General features: G+C 39.2%; 1 protein-coding gene across 1 annotated transcript in view; it reads left to right on the forward strand.

Annotated features, from left to right (window-relative positions):
- LOC126175254 (pentatricopeptide repeat-containing protein 1, mitochondrial) overlaps positions 1-12323 on the forward strand; it is a 78251-nt gene extending 65928 nt beyond the window's left edge. Inside the window, exons 9-11 of the mRNA XM_049921896.1 lie at positions 11247-11377; positions 11511-11685; positions 12094-12323. Coding sequence (XP_049777853.1) covers positions 11247-11377; positions 11511-11685; positions 12094-12237 — 450 coding nt within the window. The 3' untranslated portion in view covers positions 12238-12323. The remainder of the gene's footprint in view (positions 1-11246; positions 11378-11510; positions 11686-12093) is intronic.
- Positions 12324-27108: the final 14785 nt, after the last annotated feature.

The raw sequence follows: 27108 nt of genomic DNA on the forward strand, positions 1-27108 counted from the left end.
CCTGAATAAAGGTCTCCTCTAGGCATTTCCACACCATTACAGTCTTCAGCTGTAAGCATCTGTACCCATCTTACATTAAATTATTGTTGCGATCTTCTGCTATTTCTTAGAATCCAGCAGAGAACTTCATTGGTTCCTCTTGCAACCCCTCCTCACCCCCCCCCCCCCCCTTCCAGCTTCCTTTTTCTGTGATATGACTTCATTAGATTCTTACTTAAGCTAGAATTCCACTGCTCTAACCACTGGTACTTTTTATGTTTTTTTTTTTGGCTTGTGTCAAAGCCTAAGTGGCATACCAACAATCCTGTCAGCTTCCCCGACTGATTTAGTTCTTTACTCCTAATTTTTTGAAACATTTAAGCGTCTTTTCATTTTCCTGCCTTTGCATGTTCATTGCCTCTATTGTGTTTCTCAGCAGGTGTCTCTGAAAAAAGTCTGAAAGGATGAACAAATAAGATCAAATAAAAAAAGAATACAATAATCAAAACATGTGACAAAGGACTAAAAATAAAAAAAATTATATCACGTGATCAGATTTCAACTCAAGATCTTTTGCATGCCCAGACTGTACCTTAACCACTATGCTACGCTGCCACTTAACATCAGAGCATTTTATTTATTCCTCTTCAGAACCAGTTGCAGCAATGACTTGCTTCCTTCAGAAAGTTTGGCCTCATGCAGTCTTGTGTGAAGCTGATCTACTGTAGACTGATGTCTGTGATGACAATAATTGAATGTGTGATGCTGAATCGTGTCCTGTGCAAAAGGATCCAGTTGTGATGTATATATTCTTAGCTACTTTTACATAAGTTCAGTCTGTTTCTTACTGTCCCAGGACTGTAACTGCACAATTTGTTGAAACTTTAGTCCAGAAGTTTCTCAGTATTTGTGGATCCTAGCCAAAGTGGTAATTCACACTCACTGATCCATTCCATAGTTCTGTTACAACTTGAGAGTTGTCTGTATAGTAATATCCACCAGCTAGTTCCTGTGCCAAATTGCAATCCTGTTTTCCATAGGCAGTTGGTCATAATTTTTGGCAAAAATCTTATACATTATAAAGAGAAGTTTTTCATGTCTTGCCTGTCACCTTTTATGTGAAGTAGAACAAGTTCCAGTTACCTAGACATTCAGTAAATCATTTTGCAAGTACAGTTTGTTTAACCTGTCCTCTAGCATTAATTACTGGCATTGAAACACCATCTCCAGGTGCCCTTGCATCATAATTCAGATGGCTTATACAACTCAAACCTGGCATTACTTCAAAAATTTCTTTTTTAATTGTCAACAATACGGAAGGGATAGATTGCTAGGGCACTGAGTCACAAGACAGGCACAATGGAACAAAAGGCTAGAGATGTTTTAAGCTTTCAGACAAGGTCCTCCTTCCAAAGTAGAAAACTCACACTCATTCACACAAGAACGATTCACACACAAATGGCCACTGCCTCCAGACACTAAGGCCCAACTCCAACTGCATCTGACATGAGCAGCATTATGGTTAGGGTGGTGGTGTCGGTCAAGGAGGACATGAGGTAGGGAGGGGGAAGAGTAGCAGAGTAGGGGTAGGGAAAGATGCTAATGCTGCCTGTGGGAGCTTGCAGGGATGTGGTGGAGACAAAAAAAAGGGCTGCAAGAAGAGGAAAGGTGTACATAGGATTGTTGACAGGATAGAATGCATGAGTGGAAGTAGGGAAGGGGATAGGTGGGTGGAGGACAGGAATTGTGAAGGTTGAGGCCAGGAGGATTATGGGAATGTGGGATATGTTGCGAAGCGAGTTCCCACATGTTCAAGCAACTGGATAGTTCAGCTGTCTCTTGACCACAGTTTGGTGGCGGAATACAACTGTGGGAGGGCTGGGGAGGATAGAGAGTTTCTTATCAGTGTTATAAATATGTTCATTATTTTGTGCCAAAAATACAAAAGCTTGGATCAGTAGACAGAAACTGGTAACATTTGAAATGAGGTGTTACAAAAGGTTCACATCTTAAAGCAGTGTCTCAGAACCCTCGATTACTCACGGTATATCCAGACGGGCCTAGGCTCAACACGGCACACCAAAATGTCTGTCCCCTCAAAATCCTGTTAATCTTAATATAATTATGAATTATTACATTATTGTTGTGTTATTATTATTATTATTATAAAACAGGAATATACTCATTCATTTATTAACAAATCTTTAACTTTCATTCACTGTAGAAAATAGAAATTTCTGATATGAATTTTAAAGTAAATAACACTACTTGTACATTTAGCTAAGCTGCTTGCAGATGGTTGATTTGTTGACAAAGCAAGCCTCATTTCTTCATCGGTGGATTTGAGTCTCATTCTCTTTGACATTTTAATTTTAATTAATGTCGAGAAGCCCAGTTCACTCAAATATGTAGTTCAAAATGGTAATAGCTCATTAATTGTCATACTAGAGATAGCTGGGTATTCACAGCTTATTGATAACCAAGATGTATCCAAAGCCATTTTGAAAAATTTTGATTTCAATATCCCATCTGCTTTCAGATCTGCTAGTTCCCCTTGCAAGCCTAAACCTAAATTATTTGGGAGATATTTGAAATCAACAAATAAATCACAATCTCATTCTAAATCTTCAACACTCTCTCCAAAGTACTCTTTGCAATTCTGCTGCAAGAATACTGAATGTTTTTTAATTAAGTTCGTCGTCACCTTTCATCATCAGTAAGAGCCATACAGTTGGGAACAACTCGCACAATCCATTTTCAATTGTCTTATCCACAAATTTAACAAATACTTGAATATTATCCATACTAATCAGAATATTTTTGTTTCTGTTTTGCATTTTTCTGTTTTATTCATTCAAGTGTGTAAGAACATCAGAAAGATATGCCAACTTAGATACCCATTCATCATCTGCAAATAAATCCACATACTTATGTCACTCAGTAGCAAAAGTGCAAGTACTTAATCTCCAAGTTCAAATTTTTGTGTTAAAACTTTACCACGACATAATCATTGTACTTCTGTATGTAGCAGGAGTGTAGTGTGCTGTGACCCCATTTCTTGACACAAAATGTTAAAAAACTGCATGTTTAAATGGCCCTGATTTGATGAAATTCAATTACTACTTCCTCCATCAGAATTTTCAGAGAAGAATGCAAAACCTTGCAACAATGGCTTTGCAGTGTATGAGACAAGGTCAGTTTATAAGTAAGGATTTATTTTGCAGACTTTACCCACGAATCCTTTCACTTGGCCTGTCATAGATGCAGCTCATTCTGTACAAACACTAACACAATTCTCCCACATTAATTCTTTATAGACCAAATATTCATTAGTCACACAAAATATTTCTTCAAGAGTTGCTCGTTCAAGTGGTTCTGTGCAAAAAGTGAGTCACTTACAGTTACAAACCCATCAAAATACCTTATGTGGGAAAGAAATTGTGCTAACTACCAGTATCAGTGGACTTGCTCTGAAGTGATTATTTTCTCCTTCAAAATGTCATCGTCATCACTGGACATGTCACTAACCAGATGGCTGATTGTGTCAGTAGAGAGAGGAATTTTTAAATTCCAGTAGCAGCTTCTGAATCAAGGTCTATTTTTACCATTTTTTACATCATGGGCATTAAAAACATTTCTGCTGTTGTGGATGGTTTTTTTGGCCTTTGTGATAAGTTCGGCTACCTTTTAGCTAGCTTCCTGTATTTTTTGCGAAAAATGTATCAATATAGTCATGAGCTTCACTTGTTTTATTTATTTATTTTGATCCAGCAACCAATGAAAACAATTCACATCTTCACTTAACAGGGAGGAATGTTTTGTTGACAAATGACACTTCAGTTTTTCTGAGAACCATAACAGCATTACTGAGTTTTCCACCACATACAACACACTCGGGTATTGGGCGTGTTTCGTCACCATACCAAAAAAAAAAAAAAAAAAAAAAAAAAAAAAAAAAAAAAAAAAAAAAAAAAAAAAAAAAAGTAAGATCAATAGTTATCACTATATTGCTTTTCAACTACATTCTTCACTCTTCACCCCCCCCCCCCCCTCCGCTCCCCGGCTCGATGGTTTCACCACTTGCACTTAACCCTAGGATGCATGGTGCCGAAAACACACGTGAATGCATATGCAGGGCCTCCAAGGCCCTGCCCTAATTTAAAATCTTCCTCTTTTCATATAATCATTATTTGGAGCTAAATTTATTTCTGTCAAATTTATTGTCATGTTGAAAGATTTCTAAGATACAGTAACAGGATCTGGTGGGCCTGATTAACATTTTATTAGTTTTTTAATAAAACTCTAAGAGTGAATTTTTATTAGATACATCCATTTACATACAACATATACAAATAATTTTATTAATTCACTTATAAGTTGCAGTTTACATTTTATAACATTTGTTACAACCAATTTCTTTAATTAAAACATACTCATTATTCACAATATTATGTATATAGGAAATATTTTGACAAAAAGTTATTATTCATTGTTAACATAAAATAGCATTTTTCTTAGTTTTCAACATGTGATGAACAAGAAGCACAAAGAACTTCACCATGTTCCTTAAAAATGTTGGTTTTACTCTTAATGCGTGTCATAGCACTTTTCCTGTGTTTATTATATGGACAATAATTGCATCTTCTACTTTTTCCTGAAACAGGTAGTTGGTTCGGCAATATGACATCTTTTTGAACACCACACCTTTGCATGGCATCAAGGATTTTCTTTGGAAGATTAGGGATCTAAATACGAAGTTCCATTAGTGGTCTTACAATTTCCTCTGCTAAATCTCTTAGGAATAAATGCCTTTTATCACTTCTTCCACTACGGTATGTCAGATGTTGGTCGTAAAATTAAATTTCACTGTTCATTGCTGCGTCGTCCATCATATTCATCCATAATGCAAACGGCCATCTTCTTGTTTGTCTCTTCAAGTGTAATAACGAATTTTCTGGTCCATTTGATCTACTCCACACTTTGTATAGTTATAGAACTTTATTATATCCAAGTTTCTTCTTTGCATGAGTTTCATCAATGTTTCTGTCGTGACGCATTGTGCTAATGAGAACTACAGATGTTTTCTTTTTGGGAACATAACTCACCATTGAAATGAAACCTCTAAATGCAAACAAAGAGGAATGAATCGCTCTTGAGACAGATGGTTTCATCTCATTAGGAATTTCTGGTTTATTTTGTTTGATTGTTCCCACCACTGTAATTTGCTTCTGAAGCATCTCTTCTGCCAGCTGCACACTAGTAAAGAAGTTGTCAACAGTAATATTTTTTTACGATCCTTCAATGCTTTTAGCAAGATCTTTCACCACATTCAATCCAAGATTTTCCTGAATAGGTTCATGGCACTTCCTTCCCGTGTAAATAATTCCATCTAAAGCATATGCAGATGTAGCATCACACAACCAAAATATTTTTATGCCATACTTGGCTGGTTTAGAGGGCATATACTGGGTGAAGCTGCATCTTCCATGGAATGGGACTAGCTGTTCATCAACTGTGAGCGAATCATTGGGAATCATTCTATTTCTACACTTGTCCAGAAATAGTTCCCATACATAGTGAAGAGCTGCAAGTTTGTCATCTGCAGATCGAGCTTCACGGGTATGCCTGTCATCAAATCTAATCATTCTCCTTATAGCCTCAAATCTGTTTACTGACATGGTGGCCTTACATGTAGAATTTGCCTTTTCATCCAAGAATAATTATCTAATAGGGGCATCCCAACTCTTCTCAACACCAGAAAACAATAAAAGACCAAGAAAACCCTCCATTTCAGCAAACGAAACGTTTTTCCACGTAAAGCAGCCACTCTTCTGCCTTCAATATTTGTGCAGTTGATGATTTACTCTAGTATTTCCTTGGAGATGAAATAGTCCCAGGCATCCTTAGGTTTACAGGTTTTCAAACCCCCGGCTGGACCAGGTGCCTTTCTTTAAGATATTATGAACAGGCGTACAAAAAGTTTCAGGAGGACCTATTATCCAAACTGTTCCATTCCGACTAATGTATGTGTGGTCTTCTATGCTTTTTTGTGGTGGTTCATTTTCAGACTTTCATGAAGTAATATTGTCGGAAGGACTGTCATCTGCCTCAATATTTACATCTGCAGGTTCATTGGCTAATTCTTCACTACTTGCATCTTCAAAAATATTTCCTTCCTCGCAAGAATCATCTTCTTCAAACCATTGAGCCACAACACTTTCAAAATTAGCTACATTTGCAAGTACTGACTCTCTTGCTTTCGTGTCGAAGCCATAACCAAAGGCGTGTCTCTCGGACAGGAGCTTGTGCAGCACTAAACGAGACATACTCGTTACAGTATGGCCCTTGCAGCAACAAACAAACTACATTAACAATTAAGCTGACAAGAGCAGCACAGGATAACAATACTATGCAATAATGAAATATATGATAGCAAAAAGATCAATAATACACCGACATCGCCAATATGTGACTGTAGTGTGTATTATTTTTTAGTTATACTATTAATACTACAACTACTGCTGCTGTTGGCACTCCTGTTGCTGGAAATACCACTACAGTTATTCTTGAATCAATAACTGCTCCCAAACAAATGTTGAAGACAATATAGGCTAAAGAACATTTATAAATGTGTGGGGACTTCTGAAGCCCTGCTTACGCATTCACAGTGTATGGGTAAACGTATTGAATTATACAAAAAAACTTAGAAAGGTATCTCGTTCAGACTTGATAGGAGGAATGTCACAGTGTTAATGAAAGAGTACTGGAAAGCAGTTTGAAATCAAACAAAAAATTACAGAATTTTTTTTAAAAATGAAGACATACAAGGGCCTCGGAGGCCCTGTATATGCATCCTAGGGTTAAGGATGGTCCACTCCATATAATGAACTTATCTATATCAAGTCAAAAGAAAAAGTTTAATAACACTGTAATGGAAAATACTGGTGTTGCAGTCTAAATATTTGCACTACTGCAGAGTACAGCTGTGTTAAAGCTAGACTTGAAATACTCAAACAACAGAAAGTTCAGGATGAAATTACAACAGTATTGTTGAACAAAAATACTTTATTGTTGTCTGACAATGTGTCGGTCCTTTGGCGGTGAATGAAAAGAGCATCAAGTTTAAGAATTGGCTACAAACTGGAACAAACATCAGAACAAGGAAATAATAATAAGAGGGACATTTTTGCTAATTTCCAAATTTTAGGGAAAAGTACGAGGGTTGAATGAAAAGTAATGCCTCCACCTTCGTTAATTGGGTTTTGGTGGGAATATTTTAATAAATCCAATGCAGAAATAATCCTTAGAATGTGATCTTTAATTACCAATATTCACTTTTCCATATAATCACCAGCCAATTGGATATATTTCTGCCAATGATGAACAAGTTTCCACAACCACAGTCTCACAGTTCCCTCAACGTCTTCATCAGAAGCATAATGATGTCCCCAGAGATCGTCTTTCATTATTGGGAACAGATGGAAGTCAGACAGTGCTAAATCTGGACTGTATGGGGGGTGCCGTACAGTGTTGAGATTCAGTCTCTGAAGTTCTGCTTTGGTGGCATGTGAAGTATGTGGTTTTGCATTGTCATGCTGCAGAAAAACATTTCCCTTTTCCTTTCGGACCCTTGTTATCCATTGTTTCAAGAGTTCACAGCATTGTGATGTAACACTCTAAATTTATTGGTGTTCTACGATCAAGGAAATTAACATGGATAACACCATCTGCATCCCAGAACACTGTGGCCATAATTTTTCCATAGACTAACGTTTCATCTCCGGGTTGTAATGGTGTACCCACATTTCGTCTCCTGTCACAATTGAATGGAGAAAGGCATCACCTTCATTCTCATAACGCGAAAGGAGTTCCTGGCAAATTTGAAGTCTGTCAGCTTTCATTTCAGGAGTCAGCATCCGGGGTACCCATTGTGCACAGATCTTCTGATAGCCAAGGAAAGCAATAATGTGATCCACACGTTCTTGTAAAATGGCGATTGTGCTTGCAATTTCTCTATGAGTGATTCGACGATCATCCTAAAATCAGTCTGTCAACATTTTGCTTGTGAAACTTGGTGGTTGCTGTCACAGGACATCCAACTCATTGTTTGTCATGCAGGTCAGATGTTCCCACCTCAACATCTTTAAACTTACTCGCCCAATGATGCACAGTACTCACCTCAACACAATCACCATAAACTGGTTTCATTCTCTGATGAATCTCCTTTGGGGTGACACCTTCTGCTGTCAAGAATTCATTGACTGCACCTTGCTTAAATCACATTGACCGATTGACCAATTGTCTGTGCAGGGTTCCATACTTTACACCATAACAACACAGCCATTCAATGCTAAGGCTTCCCGCCAACTCGAGCTGTAGAGAAGAGGCTATGGAACAAGCCAGTACCTGCCGCATACCAGTGCTACCAATTGTTGAAGAGTTATGAAGGTGGTAGCTTTACTTTTCAGTCAAGCCTCGTACATACAGCCAGCTGTATACAAAATATGTGATACTCCGATTCTAGTTGCATAGCCAGTGCAGTGGTACAGGCGAGAATACAAATAACGCAAGATAAGCAAAGTATAACAACAATATTGAGTAAATCAATTACATTTAATTTCTATGAAAATATAACAGTTATGAGGATAAATTAAATAGTTAAAGAATAAATGAGCACTGTATTACTTAAAATTGAAGGAATTGCATTTAATTTCCTTTAAACCATAATGTGGAAAGCTGTGTTAAAGAACAAAATAAAGCCCACTGATAATGGTGAGCGATCATGAGACTTGGGTGGGAAGAACAAACTAACGTGTTTGCATTCAAGCACCCCCACAAATCCCATATTGTTAAATGAACATTTTCAATGTGAACAAATAGTAGAGGAAGTTAGTAATGAAGGAGGCCCAAGAAAATGGAAGAAGAAGAAAATGGCCCAGCAGTCTTTTGAGACAACCAGCACTGATTAACACTGCACCAGCACAAGAGAAAATCAGGTGGAGACAAAAATGGCAGTGTGTAATCTCTTTCAGGCAGAAAGTTATTACAAGTCCCACAACACAGTAATTATCTCTTTATTTACATCAGATAACACACATTGTTGGCATCTCAAGGTGTAAGTATCAGCATGTCAGGTAATTCCCACATTGGTCTACTTAAAGAGCAATAAACAGCTGAAATGAGAAAGAAATATGGACATTTCTGCTATTTCCAGAATTACAGATTGTATCTCCCAACACCTTCTGCCATGTAAAGCATGGGCCATGTGGATTCATACTCAACCTCGTTGATTAAACTAGAGCCCTGCAGAGTTTGTAGGTTACTTTCCCACACCACAAAAATTTGAGTTGAAGGAGCTCTATTGGTTTCTGACAGCACTTTTTTTTTTAAACAAGAAAAGGTATGATTTCTTTCATTTGTTCTAGAGTCATCGGTCACTTTCTGTTGCGTCACAGCTCATTGTACAAATCTCTTGTAATCGACGGTTCTGGGCACACTGGTAACTGTGAATCGATCACCCACAGTAAAATGTGTAATTGCTGTGGAATGTTCTGTCACTTCCAAGATAGCTTCAACATCTTTATCAAGCTGCGACAAACCCAAAACTCTCCATGGTAGCATTTGGCAAATCATTCTCACCATGCTATAAGAAGGTGGAGGGGAGGGGGTATCCATGTGGCAACTTGTTGAGTGAAATTTATGTGTCTTGTTTGCACCATCACCTGTAACAGCTTCTTCTTGTGTTTTATCAGTGACTGTGATGTTGGTTTCATCATCAGCAGTATGCAAACAGGGAGAGCAAATCAAGAAGAAATGTAGGATGGCATATGTTCAAACAAAATACTGTTGACTCTGTAGTGATAGTTTTGGTATTAAGCCCCATACTGTGAACCTAATTAGAGTAACTTTTTTTAATTATAAAATGATTGCACTTGAGTGTGGGATTTTACACATATCAACAGAATTATCTGTTAGAATTAGATAACATACATACACACACTCACACAAATGTGACTCGCACACGTACATGACCACAGTGGTGTCGTGTGTGAGTTGTGTTTGTGTTAGTGCGTATGTGTATGTTGTCTAATTCTGATGGAAGCCTGTTTGGCCAAAAGCTTTGTTTGATAGTCTTTTTGTGGTGTGTATGTGCAACTCAGCAGCTCGACTATATGGTGAGTAACGACTATGCCTTTCATAATATTGTCACTGTTCCATCCTGGATTTTCCACTGTTAAATTATTTGTTAGCAGCTTTTGTTGCTGTTGTGTAACACCCTCATTCTTCAAGCTAAACAAAAACCACACATGTGAAGAATGTTCATCTCTAAAAGGATCCCTGCACAATCTTGAGCAATGTTTTCTGATATGTGCAAAGCTTTGTTTTCTTTTGGGTCTTAGTTTTTCTCTCTGGCTCATCTATGGTACATGATTGCTGAAGCACGGAGAACAATAAGCTCTAGATTGGGTCTCATAGACCTCACCTATTGCCTAGGGAGATGCGGCCTGTATCCCGAGGTGCCATGGTCTCCTTCTACGGATTATAACTTATTTAGTTGCCTTACATGAGATTTCTGATTGATAATTACAATTTATTTCTACTGTAATTGTAGTAGGGAAGTTCTGGTAGAATGTAGCTACTTTAGGAGTAAAGGAGACTCTCACCGAAAAGGAAAAGTGTGCATCCAGCCAGCACTATGTAGGGTCATAAGTGACGTGTGTGTGTGTGTGTGTGTGTGTGTGTGTGTGTGTGTGTGTAAAAATTTATTTAAAAAAACTATCAAGTTTTATTTCTTTTTTCCATATTTTTGTTGTAAATTTATTCCATTATAACCAAACTTCACTGAACGCTATATGCTACTGTTCTTAACTGAGCTATGCGATTAGCAATTTAATTAAACCTTGAGCCATTTTATGTGCCCACTGTCTTATGATTGACATGTGAATCACCTTGAAGTCAAATTGTCATGACCAACCCATAGTCACTCACTACAACCACTTGCCAACAACTGCCAACCAACCCATACTGCCTGTGGCACTAAAAATGGGACAAAATACATTCATTGCTGTGCCCAGAGATGTAATTCTACTTATTCTCACAACTCACCGATGCTATTGCCTGTTAAGCTCGTTTGCACATACCAATATTTTGATGAGCTGTGAGAACAGTAACCTTATAAGATCTATCACAGAACTGCAATCATAAAAAAAAAAATAGCATAGTCCATCCTTTCCTACTAGTTCATATGTAACTGTTTGATGTTTCAGGAAGTCCTTACATTTATCCAACAGGAAAAATTAATTCCAAATGTTATGACCTTTGGGGTTTTAGCAATTGGATGTGAAAATGAAGTGGATGCCAAGGTACTTATGGAGGACATGGAGTCAGCAGGATACAGGTAGCCATTTCATTGAACTTAGTGTTCGCAATAGTTCTACAAATAGAATGTGTATTATTCCTGTTTTAGAGTACTTAATACTTCTGCAGTTTTATGGACAACTTCAGTGTAAGTACTTTGGAAACTTTTTAAGGATGAATGCTGAGATAATGGGCGCCATGTTACACAATGCATGTATTAGACTCAACTTCAGTTACATAAATACTGTGTTGGAGATTATGAAAAAGAAAGACATCAGTCCAAACCTCAAATTCCTTGAAAAACTGGAGCTGTTTAACATCAGATGTGTAAAATTATTGAAAAACAAGGTATGTGAAAAGTTACATTTTTAATTATTGCTTTACCTGAAGTGCTTTGCCAGTGTTCGCCAGTAATTTAATAAAATGAAAATCATTTGTCCAGTTGTTACTTCAGGTTAGGTGGGAAGTAAATTTCATTATATTGATTACATTTATAGGATGTTGTTTCGGTTGCTTGGACCTGATGCAACATCAGTCCATTGTCTAATTTTTTTACATTCCATAACTACTTGCTTCATATCCTGATCTTGTATTTCCATGTGGTTTTGTTCAAATAAAATAGTGACTCATTTCAGTAAAATACTGCCTTCTTTTGTTAACTAACAGTAACAAAAATGTTTACAGTATAGGACCAATAAATAATAAACTTTGTGTTGTAGGAAATCACAAATATTGATGTATGGTGGTCTTTTGCAGACAAAATTGGCACTTGTTGAAAATAGAGCTGAGTTCGAAAGCAACTTAAAAAATTTCTTGAAGTATTACAATACTTGGAAGAAAAATGTAGTACCTGAAGCAGAACAGCATCCTTGGAGGCAGTACAGGAATAACACTGTGTAACACAGAACATCCACATGATAATTCTATTACCTATCATCAATGTTAATTGTATTTTCATATAAAATAAGTTCAGTATAATCATAGAAGTATTGCTGTCCAGCTCTCCTGTTGAAATAATTAACCATCTGAATATGTACTCTAATGTTACCGTATTTACTCGAATCTAAGACGCACTCGAATCTAAGCCGCACCCGAAAAATGAGACTCGAAATCGAGGAAAAGAATTTTCCCGAATCTAAGCCGCACCTGAAATTTGAGACTCGAAATTCAAGGGGAGAGAAAAGTTTTAGGCCGCACCTCCAAATCAAATCAAAGTTGGTCCATTGTAATACGAGACACAATTTAGGTCGAATGAATGACGATACAGCTACAGGAGTTTGGTTCGAGTCGTAAGCTTAACAGTTAAGTTTTACCAGGTAGCCATTGCTATACGTCAGGCGCTCCGTCCGTATTTATACGGGTACCCTTCCTTTCCACGTGCTTCGTCTGGTTTGAATCGATTGCTTATTTTGCTTTGATCTGATAAGTGCCGTTTTCTTTGTTATAGGTGTTAACGTCACTCTGAGCTGAAAATGCATTACTGTACTGTATCATGCATTGTTTGTCTCATTCTGATAGTGCGTGTTTACGGCCTGTCGCCGCGCGCGGCATGGCTTGCTTTTGTGCGCGCTACCGCCGCTTACAATTAAAAAAAAAGAAAAGAGAGGAATCGTCTCACTAGCGAAACAATGGCAAGAGACTGCTATTTGTTGTTACTTACACTGCTTTCTTTGATAATGATCAACAAGAACCAAATAATAGACTGCATATGATAGAATATGTTCTGAACGAGAGTTAGGCGAAAATTTTTCTCCGTTTGAAAATCTTTGCGGCCGCTTCTCTAGTACGTCAAATTCTGCACAGGAATTAGTCATCTTAGATTTAAAAATCTAATCAGTTGCCGTGCTTAATTTCTGACTGTATCACTATTAGGCATAAGAAAAATACGAATGTAAACATGACACGATACGTATATTCTTCCGCGTTTGCTGTTGTCTCACTCTAGTTTCATAGTTTATTAGGCAGATAGGATTTAAATGAAATAGCAGCAAACACGAAAGAATACGTGGCATAATGTTTACATTCATATTATTCTTATGGTGAAGAGAATACTGCATGTGATTCACATTTCGTCAGGTTCCTATTAGCAACCACCTCTTCTCACAGGTAGTAAAAAATTCAACACGTAGAGTTGGCCATATTGACAAACATCCCAAACAGTCTTGCCAGTCGGATTTTCGTAGTACATTGAAATTCTGCTACATTCGAAGATGAACAATACGGAATTTGTATTTACTTCGTTGGATAATGTACGAAAATGCAGTGGTCGAAACTCGGGGCGGAGAAAAAAGCTTGTCTTCCACCTTTTTTTTTTTAATTGATTTATTGACGCAGAGATTTTGGCGCCAGTATTTATCTCTGTGCCTACAAAGCATCCCCTTGTAGCGCTACATATATTCGATGGCAGAAGTTAGTTGTGGCGGCACCTACCAACATTTTTCAGAACTTCCGCTTGCTTTGCACTCGATTCTAAGCCGCAGGCGGTTTTTTGGATTACAAAAACCGGAAAAAAAGTGCGGCTTAGATTCGAGTAAATACGGTAACCACTATTTTTAAAACCATCAGAGTATCACATACAAAAGAGCAGAAATTTTATAGGAGACAAAGGAACAACCATGAGCCCTTAACGACAATACTGTAATCCTTGCTAACTTCATGTGATGACATCCAGGTAGACATTTGTAACAGTCTTTGGTGACTATCCATGGCTTTCTCTGGGATTCAGCAATAAAAAGAACTCTTAAAAACAAATGCCAGTGCTCAGAAATGAATGTCCCCCTTGCCCCCAAGCAGATCAGGAGACGGGATAAAGGAAGAGCAATGAGGTGTACCAGAGTTACTGGTTATGGCATTTCAATGTGACAACAAAGCTTTATTTGAAATGTGTGTAAGTTCACATTATTGTATCAAAAGGGAAGATATATGTAAATTATTCAAGAACCTTGCTCAATTTCCCTTCAGAGAGTGTTTAATAGGTAGAAACTTAAAAGTAGGCCACTACTGCTATTGGCCAATGTTGCGGGGGAGACAGGAGTGCTACAGGCTAAAGTTTTCTATTGTGCTAAGCAATGTCCATGATGTTGCTCCTTGATATACAGGGTGTCCACAATGAGACTCCAACATTTGAACTCATAAAATCTGAGATGAAACACAATTTATTGACGAACAAATACAGGGAAATCATACAGCAGCTCATCAAGTTTTCGTACACAGGTGGACGGTTCAGTACACTTGAACATGGGCTCCACGGGTAGCAAGAAAAAATCGGGAGGGGTTATGTCGGGTGAACGTGGCGGCCAAGGAATTGGATCTCCACAGCCAATCCTTCGTTGCGGGAATGTGTCATTTAAAAATTTTCAGACATCAAGGCTCCAATGGGGTGGTGCACCGTCCTGTTGAAACATCACATTTGGCTGCAGGTCTGTTATCTGTGGCACAGCAAATTGTTCCAACATGTCCAGGTAGATGGCTCCGTCCACAGTCGGCTCCTGAAAGAAAAACGGCCCACGATTTATCATCAAACCACACCACACATTAACTTTCGGACTGTCACACATGTTTTCCCTAGGTGCAAGTGGATTTTCGGTCCCCCCTTGGGCGCACATTGTGGTAATTGACAACCCCTGACACGTGAAAGGTTGCCTCGTCAGTAAACATCATGCGTGATAAAAATGTCTTGTCCGCGGCAATGCGATCTAACATGACATATACAAATTCTTCTCACTTTGGTCGATCATCAGGCTTGATTTCTTGCGCAACCTGCACTTTATATGCGTACAAATGTAATCGCTGATGAACCACTTTGTGCACTGTTGAACATTTCATACGAAGTTCTCGTGCTGCCTGTTGCACTGACTTCTGTGGACTTTGTTCGAATGACCGCCGCACTTGTTCCACATTATGTTCGCTGATCTCAGGCTTACAACCACCATGCCCTTTTGCAACACTCCCAGTAGCCAAAAACTGATCACACCACTTCTTTATAGCATATCATTCTCAATGGAGAGAAGTCTTCCGAAGTAAGTGTGATTTCAGGTGTGCCACAGGGGAGTGTCATGGGACCGTTGCTGTTCACAATATACATAAATGACCTGGTGGATGACATCGGAAGTTCGCTGAGGCTTTTTGCAGATGATGCTGTGGTGTATCGAGAGGTTGTAACAATGGAAAATTGTACTGAAATGCAGGAGGAACTGCAGCGAATTGACGCATGGTGCAGGGAATGGCAATTGAATCTCAATGTAGACAAGTGTAATGTGCTGCGAATACACAGAAAGATAGATCCCTTATCATTTAGCTACAAAATAGCAGGTCAGCAACTGGAAGCAGTTAATTCCATAAATTATCTGGGAGTACACATTAGGAGTGATTTAAAATGGAATGATCATATAAAGTTTATCGTCGGTAAAGCAGATGCCAGACTGAGATTCATTGGAAGAATCCTAAGAAATGCAATCCGAAAATAAAGGAAGTAGGTTACAGTACACTCGTTCGCCCACTGCTTGAATACTGCTCAGCGGTGTGGGATCCGTACCAGATAGGGTTGATAGAAGAGATAGAGAAGATCCAACGGAGAGCAGCGCGCTTCGTTACAGGATCATTTAGTAATCGCGAAAGCGTTACGGAGATGATAGATAAACTCCAGTGGAAGACTCTACAGGAGAGACGCTCAGAAGCTCGGTACGGGCTTTTGTTAAAGTTTCGAGAACATACCTTCACCGAAGAGTCCAGCAGTATATTGCTCCCTCCTACGTATATCTCGCGAAGAGACCATGAGGATAAAATCAGAGAGATTAGAGCCCACACAGAAGCATACAGACAATCCTTCTTTCCACGAACAATACGAGACTGGAATAGAAGGGAGAACCGATAGAGGTACTCAGGGTACCCTCCACCACACACCGTCAGGTGGCTTGCGGAGTATGGATGTAGATGTAGTCTTGTTGTAAACTCGACGAAAGTTTCTTTGCACTTGGGTTGCCGATTTGTCTCTGCAGACCACTTGTGCACGCTCCTTCATATCCTCCATTTTGCTAAAACAATTGATTGCAGCTCCACTGTGGCCACTTGGCGTATCAAATCTGCACACCACAAACTTGTTGAGTTGGTCTGTCTGCCCCTTCAGGATTTATAGGTCCACCATCTGAAATGAGAAAGATATAGGATATTAAAATGTTGGAGTCTCATTGTGGACACCCTGTATTTAATATACCAATTAAATAGCTTTATGTTTTGGTTCTGGTACAATTTGAAACAAATACTGTGGTACAGTTTGAAACAAATACTGTGTTAGTTATTCACACTGAAAGTGCTATATAGTAACAGGATAAAAAACAGAATGAGACTGCAAGGTATACATGCTGTGCTGTGTGGCAGTCTGATCGTCTGGAACTTGCTATAAAATTGCCATGTTACATTACATGAAGTCAAAGCGTAAAAATCACTGCCTACGTACACATGCCTTGATAAAAATCCAGTCGATAAAATACACATTGCAGTAGGTAAAATGCACACAAACAGTTAAAATCCTTGTATCGTCCATGCAAGCTGGTGGCAAACATTTCTCACAATCTTGCTATACAGCACCACGCTGCCAGGGGAGCAGCAGTCCAATCATTATCTTTTGCAGTGGCCTGACATTCTTTCTTTCTTCCTCCTCCTCCTCCTCCTCCTCCTCCTTTTTTTTTTTTTTTTTTTTTTTTTTTTTTTTTTTTTTTTTTTTAAAAAAAAACCTTCCAGCGAGCTGTTAATGTTCTTACATTAAGTCAGTTTTCATTAAGTTTGTTTTTCTCAAAGTATACAATTACTTAGTGAATGTAAGTACCTCTGCCATCTTGTTCAATGCTCCAATCACATATGAAGCCATTTGAGTGTAATCTGGGAATTTAAAAAGACCTAACAAAATTAATTAGGGTTGGAGGATAACTGTTTGGATACTCAAAAGAAGTATCTGCTTCTACCTTTGATAAAATGGACACTGATAAATTTCATCTGTTGATGTGATGCTTCAGGTGATGATGGCCTGCGGCTTATCTGCAACATTGAAGCAGCCAGTGACTTCTGAACTCTTAGAAAAAAATAATAAAAGAACCAGAAGGAGCTGGATTATGCAATGTAGCTGTTGGTTGCAATGTGGGGGCCAAAAATTTGTTAAGTGTGGAAGCAGCTTAAGCTATCCACAAATGAAATGTATTGCCCAAACCCTGCTGATCATGACAGCACAGTGTGGATTTCCCTTAGTGTACCCACTGTTAAAATTGCTACAATAACCACTTATTATATGGACTCATTGTGCTAGATGTCTTAATTGCAACAAGAAGTTAATAGAAGATGTACAGTATCAACAGAAGAGCAATCTTTCAACTGAATTTCAGATTTCACAGAATATTTCACTGAATATTACTTGATGTTGCGAGGGCTCAGTTAATTTATGAATTACCCTGTTACTGGTACTCAGCTTCAAGAAGTCTTCAAACTGTGACTCTTCGATAATTCTTCTTATTAATAAAATATCCTTGGGTTTCAGGCCAAATCAAGTGGTTAACTGTTCATGGCCTTTCAGCAGAGATCTTCTCTGTCATTGTCAAATGGTTGACTGTCATGTGGATGTCGCTGCCACGCTTATATCGCTGTGCTCTCGCCAGTGACATCACTGGTGCTCAGTCCCACACCATTATGGTAATGTGTTTCTACCGTTTTGTGGCTCAATAACATAGAAGATTAGCTAGCTCCTGAAGAGAGAAAAAATCGCCACAGTCTTCAGGCCCCCAGCAAAGATTCGGCAATTAATTATGCTGAAAAATCAACTGTAGCAGAACACGCACTGGAAAACGGATACCAAATTGCATTTGATGAGACTTCTTTTACTAAATGGACCAACAGCTTTTGAGATAGTATAATAAATGAAGCAATAGAGATCAAAATATCACACAGCATCCTCAGTAAAGGTGACGGATTGCAGCCGAGTATGGTCTGAGATCCTGTGATTGGGGAGTTGAAGCAGGCACGGCTGTTGCACCACCAAAATATTACCATATTTGATGTAGGAGTGAGCATCAGTGACATCACTGGCGATGGGCAAGGCTATACGAGCACAGCAGTGGAATCCATACAACAGTCAATCGCTTGAAAGTGGCGGAGGATATCTCTGCCAAAAGCTCGTGGGCAATTAACCACTTAATGTGGGTTGAAGCCTGGGAATATGTTATTAATGGATATCACCACAAGAGCACGGCATAGCACAAAGCCCACACAGAATATCTCAGACAAATAATAGAACATAATAAACAAGACTTGCTTCCTAATAGATCCTCATCCATAATAATTAAACGTTTAAGTTCAGGTCAACTTTTCTGAATATACAAACAAACAGATCTTCTGCTAATAAAGGTTGCTCATTTATATTCAAACTTTGTATGAGATTTCGCCCTATATCAATGAAATGATTTATTTACAAAATCACTGGGTAGAAAACTTGTGGAAAACCTCGTACCCTACATCTGTTGTAAAGGAACAAGCGTTTAACTAATGAACAGTTTCCACTTATAATAATTTAATGTGAAAATAACTTTAATTAATTATAGTATACTCTATAAATTGTGTTCCAGCCAATATCTCTGTCTTTTTCCTTTTTAGTCTAATCAAAAGTCTGTATTGAACATATACAAATGTAAAGGATGAGCCAGACAATAGGGGATTTTACTTTATTATATGGGCTTCCAAATGGTAACTTCATTTTTCCATTGCGGCCAAGCCACAGCCGGCAGTGTTAGCTGCCTGAAAATTCTTTTGTCCCACGGTTTAGCAACAGTAAGTCAGCACTGAGGAAGGGCACCTTGGCCACGCGCCTCCCTCATGTGCTTACGAGGTAACGCCGCCCCAGGAAAATTCCATGCCGCCTGCATGGTTTTCTCGGTCCTGACCAATGAGGGCGGAGGAAGCCACATGGTGCGTCAAATATACCCAGCCGCCCGTCGCCGGGCCCGCTCTCTTGTATTCTTGTTCACCCACAAGTCAGATGCGCGCCCTGTAGCAGTGTAGACCTTCCTGCTTCTCACGGTGCTGCGGCACTGTGGACTTAGTTTCGGCATACAACAATTTTTCGGTAGCTTCGCGAACTGTGTCTCGCCAAACTCTACGCTCTGGCTCACCCTCACTTCCCTAGGCCCATGTAACCCCTTTTTAACATGCTTTCGCCAATAAATGGCCTTTATCTAAAAATTACCCTATTCATACCATAATGCCCACTGCCTGCCCAGATGCCCATCTTGTACATTTGGTGTCAGAAGTGTGGGTCCGTTCCCGTAGCGAGACTTTGTCGCTACACTATACTCTTTCTGGCACGACGCCGCCATGTTTGCCCCACGTGGGCCGTGGCTGCTCCAGCAAACACGCACAGAGCGCACGCTGGAGCCCCCGCTAGCCAGCCACGTGTGCCAGACGACGCCACGTTGCCTGTTGCCTGAGTTCGAGGAGCCTGCGCTGCGTGACTGGCCAGGTCACTGTCATCCATCACCATGCCACCCGCCGCCTTCGTGCAAGGGGCCTGCCGCCATCACGAACTGGTCGAGCCAGCGCCGTCCGCCGCCAACACAATTAGCGCTGCCCCAGGCGTCGCTTAGCAGGCAATGCTCTGGAAAGTTCCATGTCGCCCGCACGGTTTGCTCGGTCCTGACCAGTCAGGGTGGAGGAAGTCGCGTGGTGCATCGAATATACCCGGCTGCCTGTCGCCGGGCCCGCTCTCTTGTATTCTTGCTCACTCGCAAGTCGGATGCGCGCCCTGTAGCATGGAACATCTCCCACTTCTCCCGGTGCTGCAACACTGTGGACTTAGTTTTGGCAGCAACCACTTTCTTTAGCTTCGCGAACTATGTCTCGCTAAACTCTACGCTCTGGTTCACCCCCACCTCCCTTGGCCTAAGTAACCCCTTTCAACATGCTTTCGCCAATAAATGGCCTTTATCTAAAAATTACCCTATTCATTCCATAACGCCCACCGCCTGCCCATATGCCCATCCTGTACACAAAATTATGTATAACCATAAGTGGTTTTATTATTGTGTAGCATCACCGAATGAACCAGGTAAATCATCAGTGCAGCAGTTAGAAACATGTAGTGCTTTTTGTCCATTGTACTATAGTAGTTTCATACCGAATCAGAAACACATTCCCACACTTTATGTTAAAAGTTTCACTTATACTATTCCCCTGCAAAGCACATTCAGATTAAAATTACCTCCCAATAGGAAAGATACAAACCCTTCCCTAGCATTTGAGAGTCAAACAACACCTTGTAAATTATAATTACAAACTTATAGTATAATTACAAACTTAAAACTTACATATTTTTTCTGATGATCCATTAGTGGGTCGTGCTTAATAGATCATCTGCCCATTTAGGGTAGGACCTCCATAGATGAGAGATGATGGAAAGGTTAAGTTTAATCCATTTTCACTGCTCACGATTCTTATGACTGCTCTGATCATGCTCTCAACATCTACATTCCACACAACTACCCACACCTTTAGTATTCTTTACACAAAGATGACAGATTCAGATATTTTCAGCACCACTGACAGCCTCTCTTCCAAGTGTTGCTGCCTCTGTGTACACTTCAACTTACCCAATCATTACTTTTCAGGTACACCAACCCTTTTAAACCAACCTTAAAGGGTGAAATTTATTTATATTTTTCTTTCTTTTTTCTCTCTTTTTATGACTCTTAACTAAAACTGAATCCCCTACCTTGCACTGTATGAGTTTACCTTTCTCCCATCTCTTTTTCTTCTCTCATAAGCAAATTATTCACATCATTGCTCAGTAACTTAGGTGCACCAACATCTCCCTGTTGCTATTCAACCCACTTCAGGAGTGATTTTCCTTTTATTCGTTCTCTTACCATTTCTGTTGGGGAAACCTTTGTAACTGAATTTGGAAGTCATTTTAACATCTTTTCAAATTCTATCACCACATCTGTCCATTTCGAATGTCTGTCCACAACATAAGTCTGACAAAGCCTGCCCAATTCACGCGTTGACCTGTACTGCTGCATTACTATTGAGTGTGAAATTAAGATATGGGTCACACCTTCTCATGCCAAACATTCTCTAAACCTTTTGGCTAGAAACTATTCCATTATCTGACAGCAGTTTTTTGGTTAAAAATGATTTTTTAATTTCATTAGAAGATTATGAGGTGCTGCCATTCTTAACAGGTAAAATTTTACTAGTTTTGCCTAGCATTCGAATGCCACATATATACACATCATTCCACCCCGGCCTCTAGGTGGAGGACCACAGAAGTCCACATCCCATAAATTAAGTGGAATTATGGGGTACAATGTAGTACACATTCACCAATAGTTTGTACCTTAACTTTCTGACATATCTCACAAGATCTCAGGATTTTTGTATCTGGACAATTCATATTCTTAAAGAAGTAAAATTTATTCATGTGCATGACATACTTTTTTGAGCAAAATTGAGCATATTTTATATGTACCATCATACCCAAAAGCATCTGAACGACCTGAATTGTGTTTCGCCTGATTTGCATGCAGCCCACATAATATAGCTGTCTTGCAGGTCTTCTAATTTCTTTGCAGTACAGTTGTTTGACGATACAAAATAGACACCACAGGAGATCACTAGAGAACTCTGTTCTTTAAGTTAATCAGTCCTGATGTAAATCAACACCTCAATATTGCAAATACTAGGAAAGCATCATTAGAGATTAGACAATCCTTAACCATTATCAACTCAATTTTGTTACAGTAAGTGATATTTCAGAGTCACTGCCCAACTCAGTAATACCTAAAACTCCATCACTTAAGTTATTCCAGAAATCTTTAGATAAAATTATGTATTTTTATGAACAAGAGATTTTGAGGAAGCCTGGACTTCAATGGCAATTCGAAGTGTTTTTGAACTTTAAAAGGCTTTCCCACAACTTTGAAACGTTTCTGATATGGGCAGTTGGTCATAAACTGGATGTTGAACTAACCAGTTAAAAGCAATGCGATTAACAGTGGCGAGTACTCTATAGAAACTTCAAAATTAACGTCATATCACCAGTAATTTCTCTGTACTCGTGACTGAGCAATTATCTGTGCCCATTTTTGAACTTTAAATGACACGATGAACTTTTTTGCTCTAGATCTGGATTGAAACCAAGCACCTGTAGCCATTTTAACTAACCGATGGTTTCTTGCCTGACCGAGACTCGATCACGGCAACATTAGTCATTGGTGACTAGGCATAAAGAGTCGTGAAATATCGAATTTTTCACCAGTATCTGTTAGCAAATCTGAATTTTTTTCTCTGCATGGGATCCTATCAACACCCTTATCTCCCTGTTAACTAATCACGAAAAATGTTTAGTATAATTTCAAATAACAAAGTTTGCACGTCTGCAAAACGAAGTGCCATGATGTCAAGTTTTGTGATGCGGACTCGAACCCAGCATGTAGTCACATTGTTAACTAACGAAAATCAGATGTTAGCTAGCGAATTATTTCACCAGCAGCGAGATGTTTGAAGTTAAAATGAGTTTTTTTTTTCACCTGCTACAGTTGGTTTCTATCCACGAATTGTTTGTTCACCAGCAGTGAGATGTTTGCATATGTGGCGATCGATATTCTTCAGCGTGCATATGCTAGGGTTTGAAATAAACCCATGAATACTTTTGTGCTAGATCAGGCTTCGAATCCCTTTCATGGAGATCTAGAGGAGCTTTCATTTTCGGGGAAAACAACGAAATGATCGAACTGTATCGTTGTCAGGTACCACGAAAGACGACATCCGAATACGAAACCTAGCCCAGCGCCAAATTATTCAACCTCTGAAGTTCGAATAAAATAAGAGCCCTGTGACTTTAAATAATTGGCTTAGTAAATGAAATAAAGTTTCTAGTGGAATGAATCTCACTGGCGACAGAGTTTGCTTGCGCTGACTTCTCCTCTGCTGTGGCCAAACATCAACAGGCTTAGTCCCAGTTGGTGGCGAAGGGATATAATGTTTATAAGGCGGATTATGAACTACACTGCAACCTGACGTTCTTCACTTGGCTTTTACTAGAGGTGAAGATCAGTTAGTGAGTGTTTAAATACACGTCGGATGTGGGAATCGAACCCTTAATATACAACTTAAAAAGTAGGATCAATCGACCGGACCAGCGAAGCTCACTTCGCTACATTCAGAACTGTGTCGTAATGCATGATGTGCTTAGCTGACGAATTTGACACGATGAAAATTAAAAAAAAAATTAACTGGGTAATTATCAGCAGGCTTCTGACACGGAAATGATGCTACTCTCATGTCAGTGGAATGTAAAGAGGCTTTTTAGCCATCATAGCCTCCATTCGAAGCCATTTTGAAATATTCATTACTTCAAGAAACTTCTTAGATGGAGAAATACCACTGCAGACTATGAAGCTACCATATACTTCTGTTACAACTGCCATTATCGCTAGTATCTTCTTCATTCTGCTGCTCCTTCAGGCGTGCTTCAGGAAGCATTTAATGCTTGTAGGTCATTCTTAAAAACAATTGCCTAAAACCGCTAAATATTTAATTCGTCGCAAATGGTTGCGGCGTTCTGTGCCAACTCGACCCTAACAAGTTCTTTCCATGTGTAGGAAATATTTTTCAAGTAAATATCGGACATTGCAATTATTCGTAGAACAGTAAAACTAAAGTAACTGAAGAAGACATTACACCGTAATGGAAATTGCTTTCCATTTTTTCATTGACTTGCACTTACCAAAGAGGCTTGTAACACGGTAAACGTCACTTTCAAAGCCAAAGATATTAATGTCTGTGAAATGCTTCGACCATAGATACTAGTAGACTGGCCTTGCTGTGCAGAAGCTATAGGGCTGGTGTGGCTCCAACATAAACCACGTGACTGTTGGCAAAACGTGGCGGGATTTCAAACCAGCGGTCTGCCATCCTATGTTTGTATCGTATTTTACCCACATTTCTCAGTTGACTGCCAAACGCTTCCAACAAAAATTACTTTTTTATTTGCGAAAAATTATGTCAGAACTACATTTGATCTGGATTTGTTCACAGTACCATTTATAAAATCTAACAAATACATCGAACGCCCCTCTGGTGGGCAGTGGGGCGAAATTACTATAAACCATCAATTAAAGTAAAATGTCGTTAGAATTCTTTTAAACAGTAAGAGTGGGCTCGTGTCAAAACTTTAAACATTGGATTCGCCGCGTTTTGTGCTCTAGTCACTTATAAAAGAAAATGGGATATGGGAATTATTTCAACTATAGGTGCCAAAATTAGGAGCAGGTTCATTTTAGAGTATCAATTTTAGGTGCACTTAAAGGTTCAGTTCCTACTATTTTTACAAAAGTTTAAACTATCAGTTTAAAAAATGATATTTTAGATGAAAGGTGAGACTTTGAAGTTTCAGAAAATAATTTTGGAGCCTACATTTATTTAATAGTATTAGAAGGTAGAAAAAAATTCTCTTCATATGTCGACTATAGGTGCTCTTACCTTCTTATAATTTCACTTGTATATACAAAAAGGTGCAGATGGCTTAAAGTTTTTCCGTTTCAGGGCCTGTATCCGAAGCTGCCTTCGGTTTTCATCCTTAGAAAACCTATGAGTAGGAACGAGAAACAGCTGTACTTACTTCTGTAACCGAATTATCACGGATACTTTCCAAAGTGTAATATGAGTCTGACTTTACAGGCATCACTTTAAACACTTTCATTTACGTTATACTCTATTTAAAGTGTAAAAAACATATAAAAGTCACGTTAGCAGATTTCAATAAACGCATCTGCACTGTCATAGAAACACTTACACGTGAAATGTAATGCCATTTCCCCGACAAAACACTGAGTACAGCCATAAGCGCAACACGAAACAACCATGTTTTGCCAACATTCACGTGACTTTAGCCCAGAGATGTTGGAGCCACGAAAATGACGTCAGGGCCAGTCTCTTATATTTATAGTCGAAGGTTAAATGTTACGATCATTATCTTCAGGTAACTTGGTCGACGTCACCTGTTTCAAGTACAAGGATGAAGAAAACATTGCAGAAGATCAACTGTTTTCTTTGCAATAAACTCATTCTATGTGGTCCAAGTTACATTTTCGCGGAATTACTCTAAGTGTTGTATCCACGTCAACAATGTAGAAATTATGTAAACGTTGCAAAACTCACATCCGACTCCGAAGTCTTACACTTCGTCAACAACCAGAAATTTCAACGCTGTTGAATACCAGTTTCAGTAAACTAATGTAGCGAATACTGTTTACTACTGCTCTTTCTCACAGGAAAATACCGGTACGCAATGACTTACCGGTATTGGGCTCTATAACTATAGTGCAACAGTAATGACCAAGCAATGCCTACGAATTCCAGAATTTAATAGGGCCGTGGCATCTCTTATATTCCTTTCCTAAACTGTCTCTGCGTCATTTAAGGCCCCAGGTGCTGCTATGTCCTATTGACACTAACAGTGTACTATTGCCAGCTTCGTTGTTCTTTTCACTTGATTTTACAATCACTGAAATAAAAGTCACTTGAACTCCCTACATGAGAGGTTCTTCGTTCCTCCTTTCGTTCTGGGAGATCACTTTTCTGATCAGTAAACTTTTTCCCTTCTAACCAGCGAAATACGACCAGTACTCGCCTCACAAACCGCTATTTAGTGTTGTTAAGAAGATTTCTCGTAATGTTGCTGTGGGCGAAGGAATTTAGTTTAGTGTTAAAACATCTTAAGCAGCAACGTTCGCATATTTACCAAATAAGAAAAGCTTTCGGAACTGTCAAAGAAATTAGGAACATTCTCCAGCCATGCGTGAGCTGGTCGACCATTCGTCATCATCTCAACGAGAAAGTAACGAATGGATGAAAATCGACGGTTAAGGAAATGTTGAAGTAGTTATTACTGCCAGATTAATGTTCGCATTGGCGTACAAAGGAAACCGCTTTCATACTGGGAGCAAGATATATTTACGGATGAGGTGTTTTCTGCTGCACCAAATTCTTCAGCCCATGTATATCGACCAAGTGGAGGAAGATTCGATAGCACACATACCTATCAAAGGCGAAAGTGTAGACGAACTGATGTCACAGTTTGGGGATGGACATCAGCAAGTGGTTGCGGCGTTCTATAGCAACTGGACTATCCGTTTCTAGTCATTACTTCAGTGAAATACTGGAGAACGTTATGCTTCCTTCTGTCCGACAGAAACTATTGGGAGGCAGAATAATCTTCTAACATGATTGTTATCCTGCCCACACAGAGAACAGTTTAAAATACTGGTTTCAAAAGAACAGAGACCCTGAGCTATTGGACTGGTCTTAAAAAGACGGCCGGCCGAGGTGGCCGAGCGTTTCTAGACGCTAATGTCTGGAACCGCGCGACCGCAACGGTCGCAGGTTCGAATCCTGCCCCGGGCTTGGATGTGTGTGATGTCCTTAGATTAGTTAGATTTAAGTAGTTCTAAGTTCTAGGGGACTGATGACCTCAGAAGTTAAGTCCCATAGTGCTCAGAGCCATTTGAACCATTTTTTAAAAAGACGCTAACCTCAGTCCCATAGAGCGCGCGCGCATAGTCAAAGCAGTTCATGACGCATGGGAAGAGTTGCCTCTATTCCCCGACGGCTAAATGACCGTTGTGGAGGACAGAATCTGGACACGGTAACGAGTTATTCTGTTGTTAGGGAGAACACTTGTTTTCCCTCCAACGAGAGAAAAATTCATTTGTCCTATATATTTTCTTAAAAAAAAAA

Source organism: Schistocerca cancellata, chromosome 3, assembly GCF_023864275.1.
Source record: "Schistocerca cancellata isolate TAMUIC-IGC-003103 chromosome 3, iqSchCanc2.1, whole genome shotgun sequence".
In the NCBI taxonomy this organism is placed as follows: domain Eukaryota; kingdom Metazoa; phylum Arthropoda; class Insecta; order Orthoptera; family Acrididae; genus Schistocerca; species Schistocerca cancellata.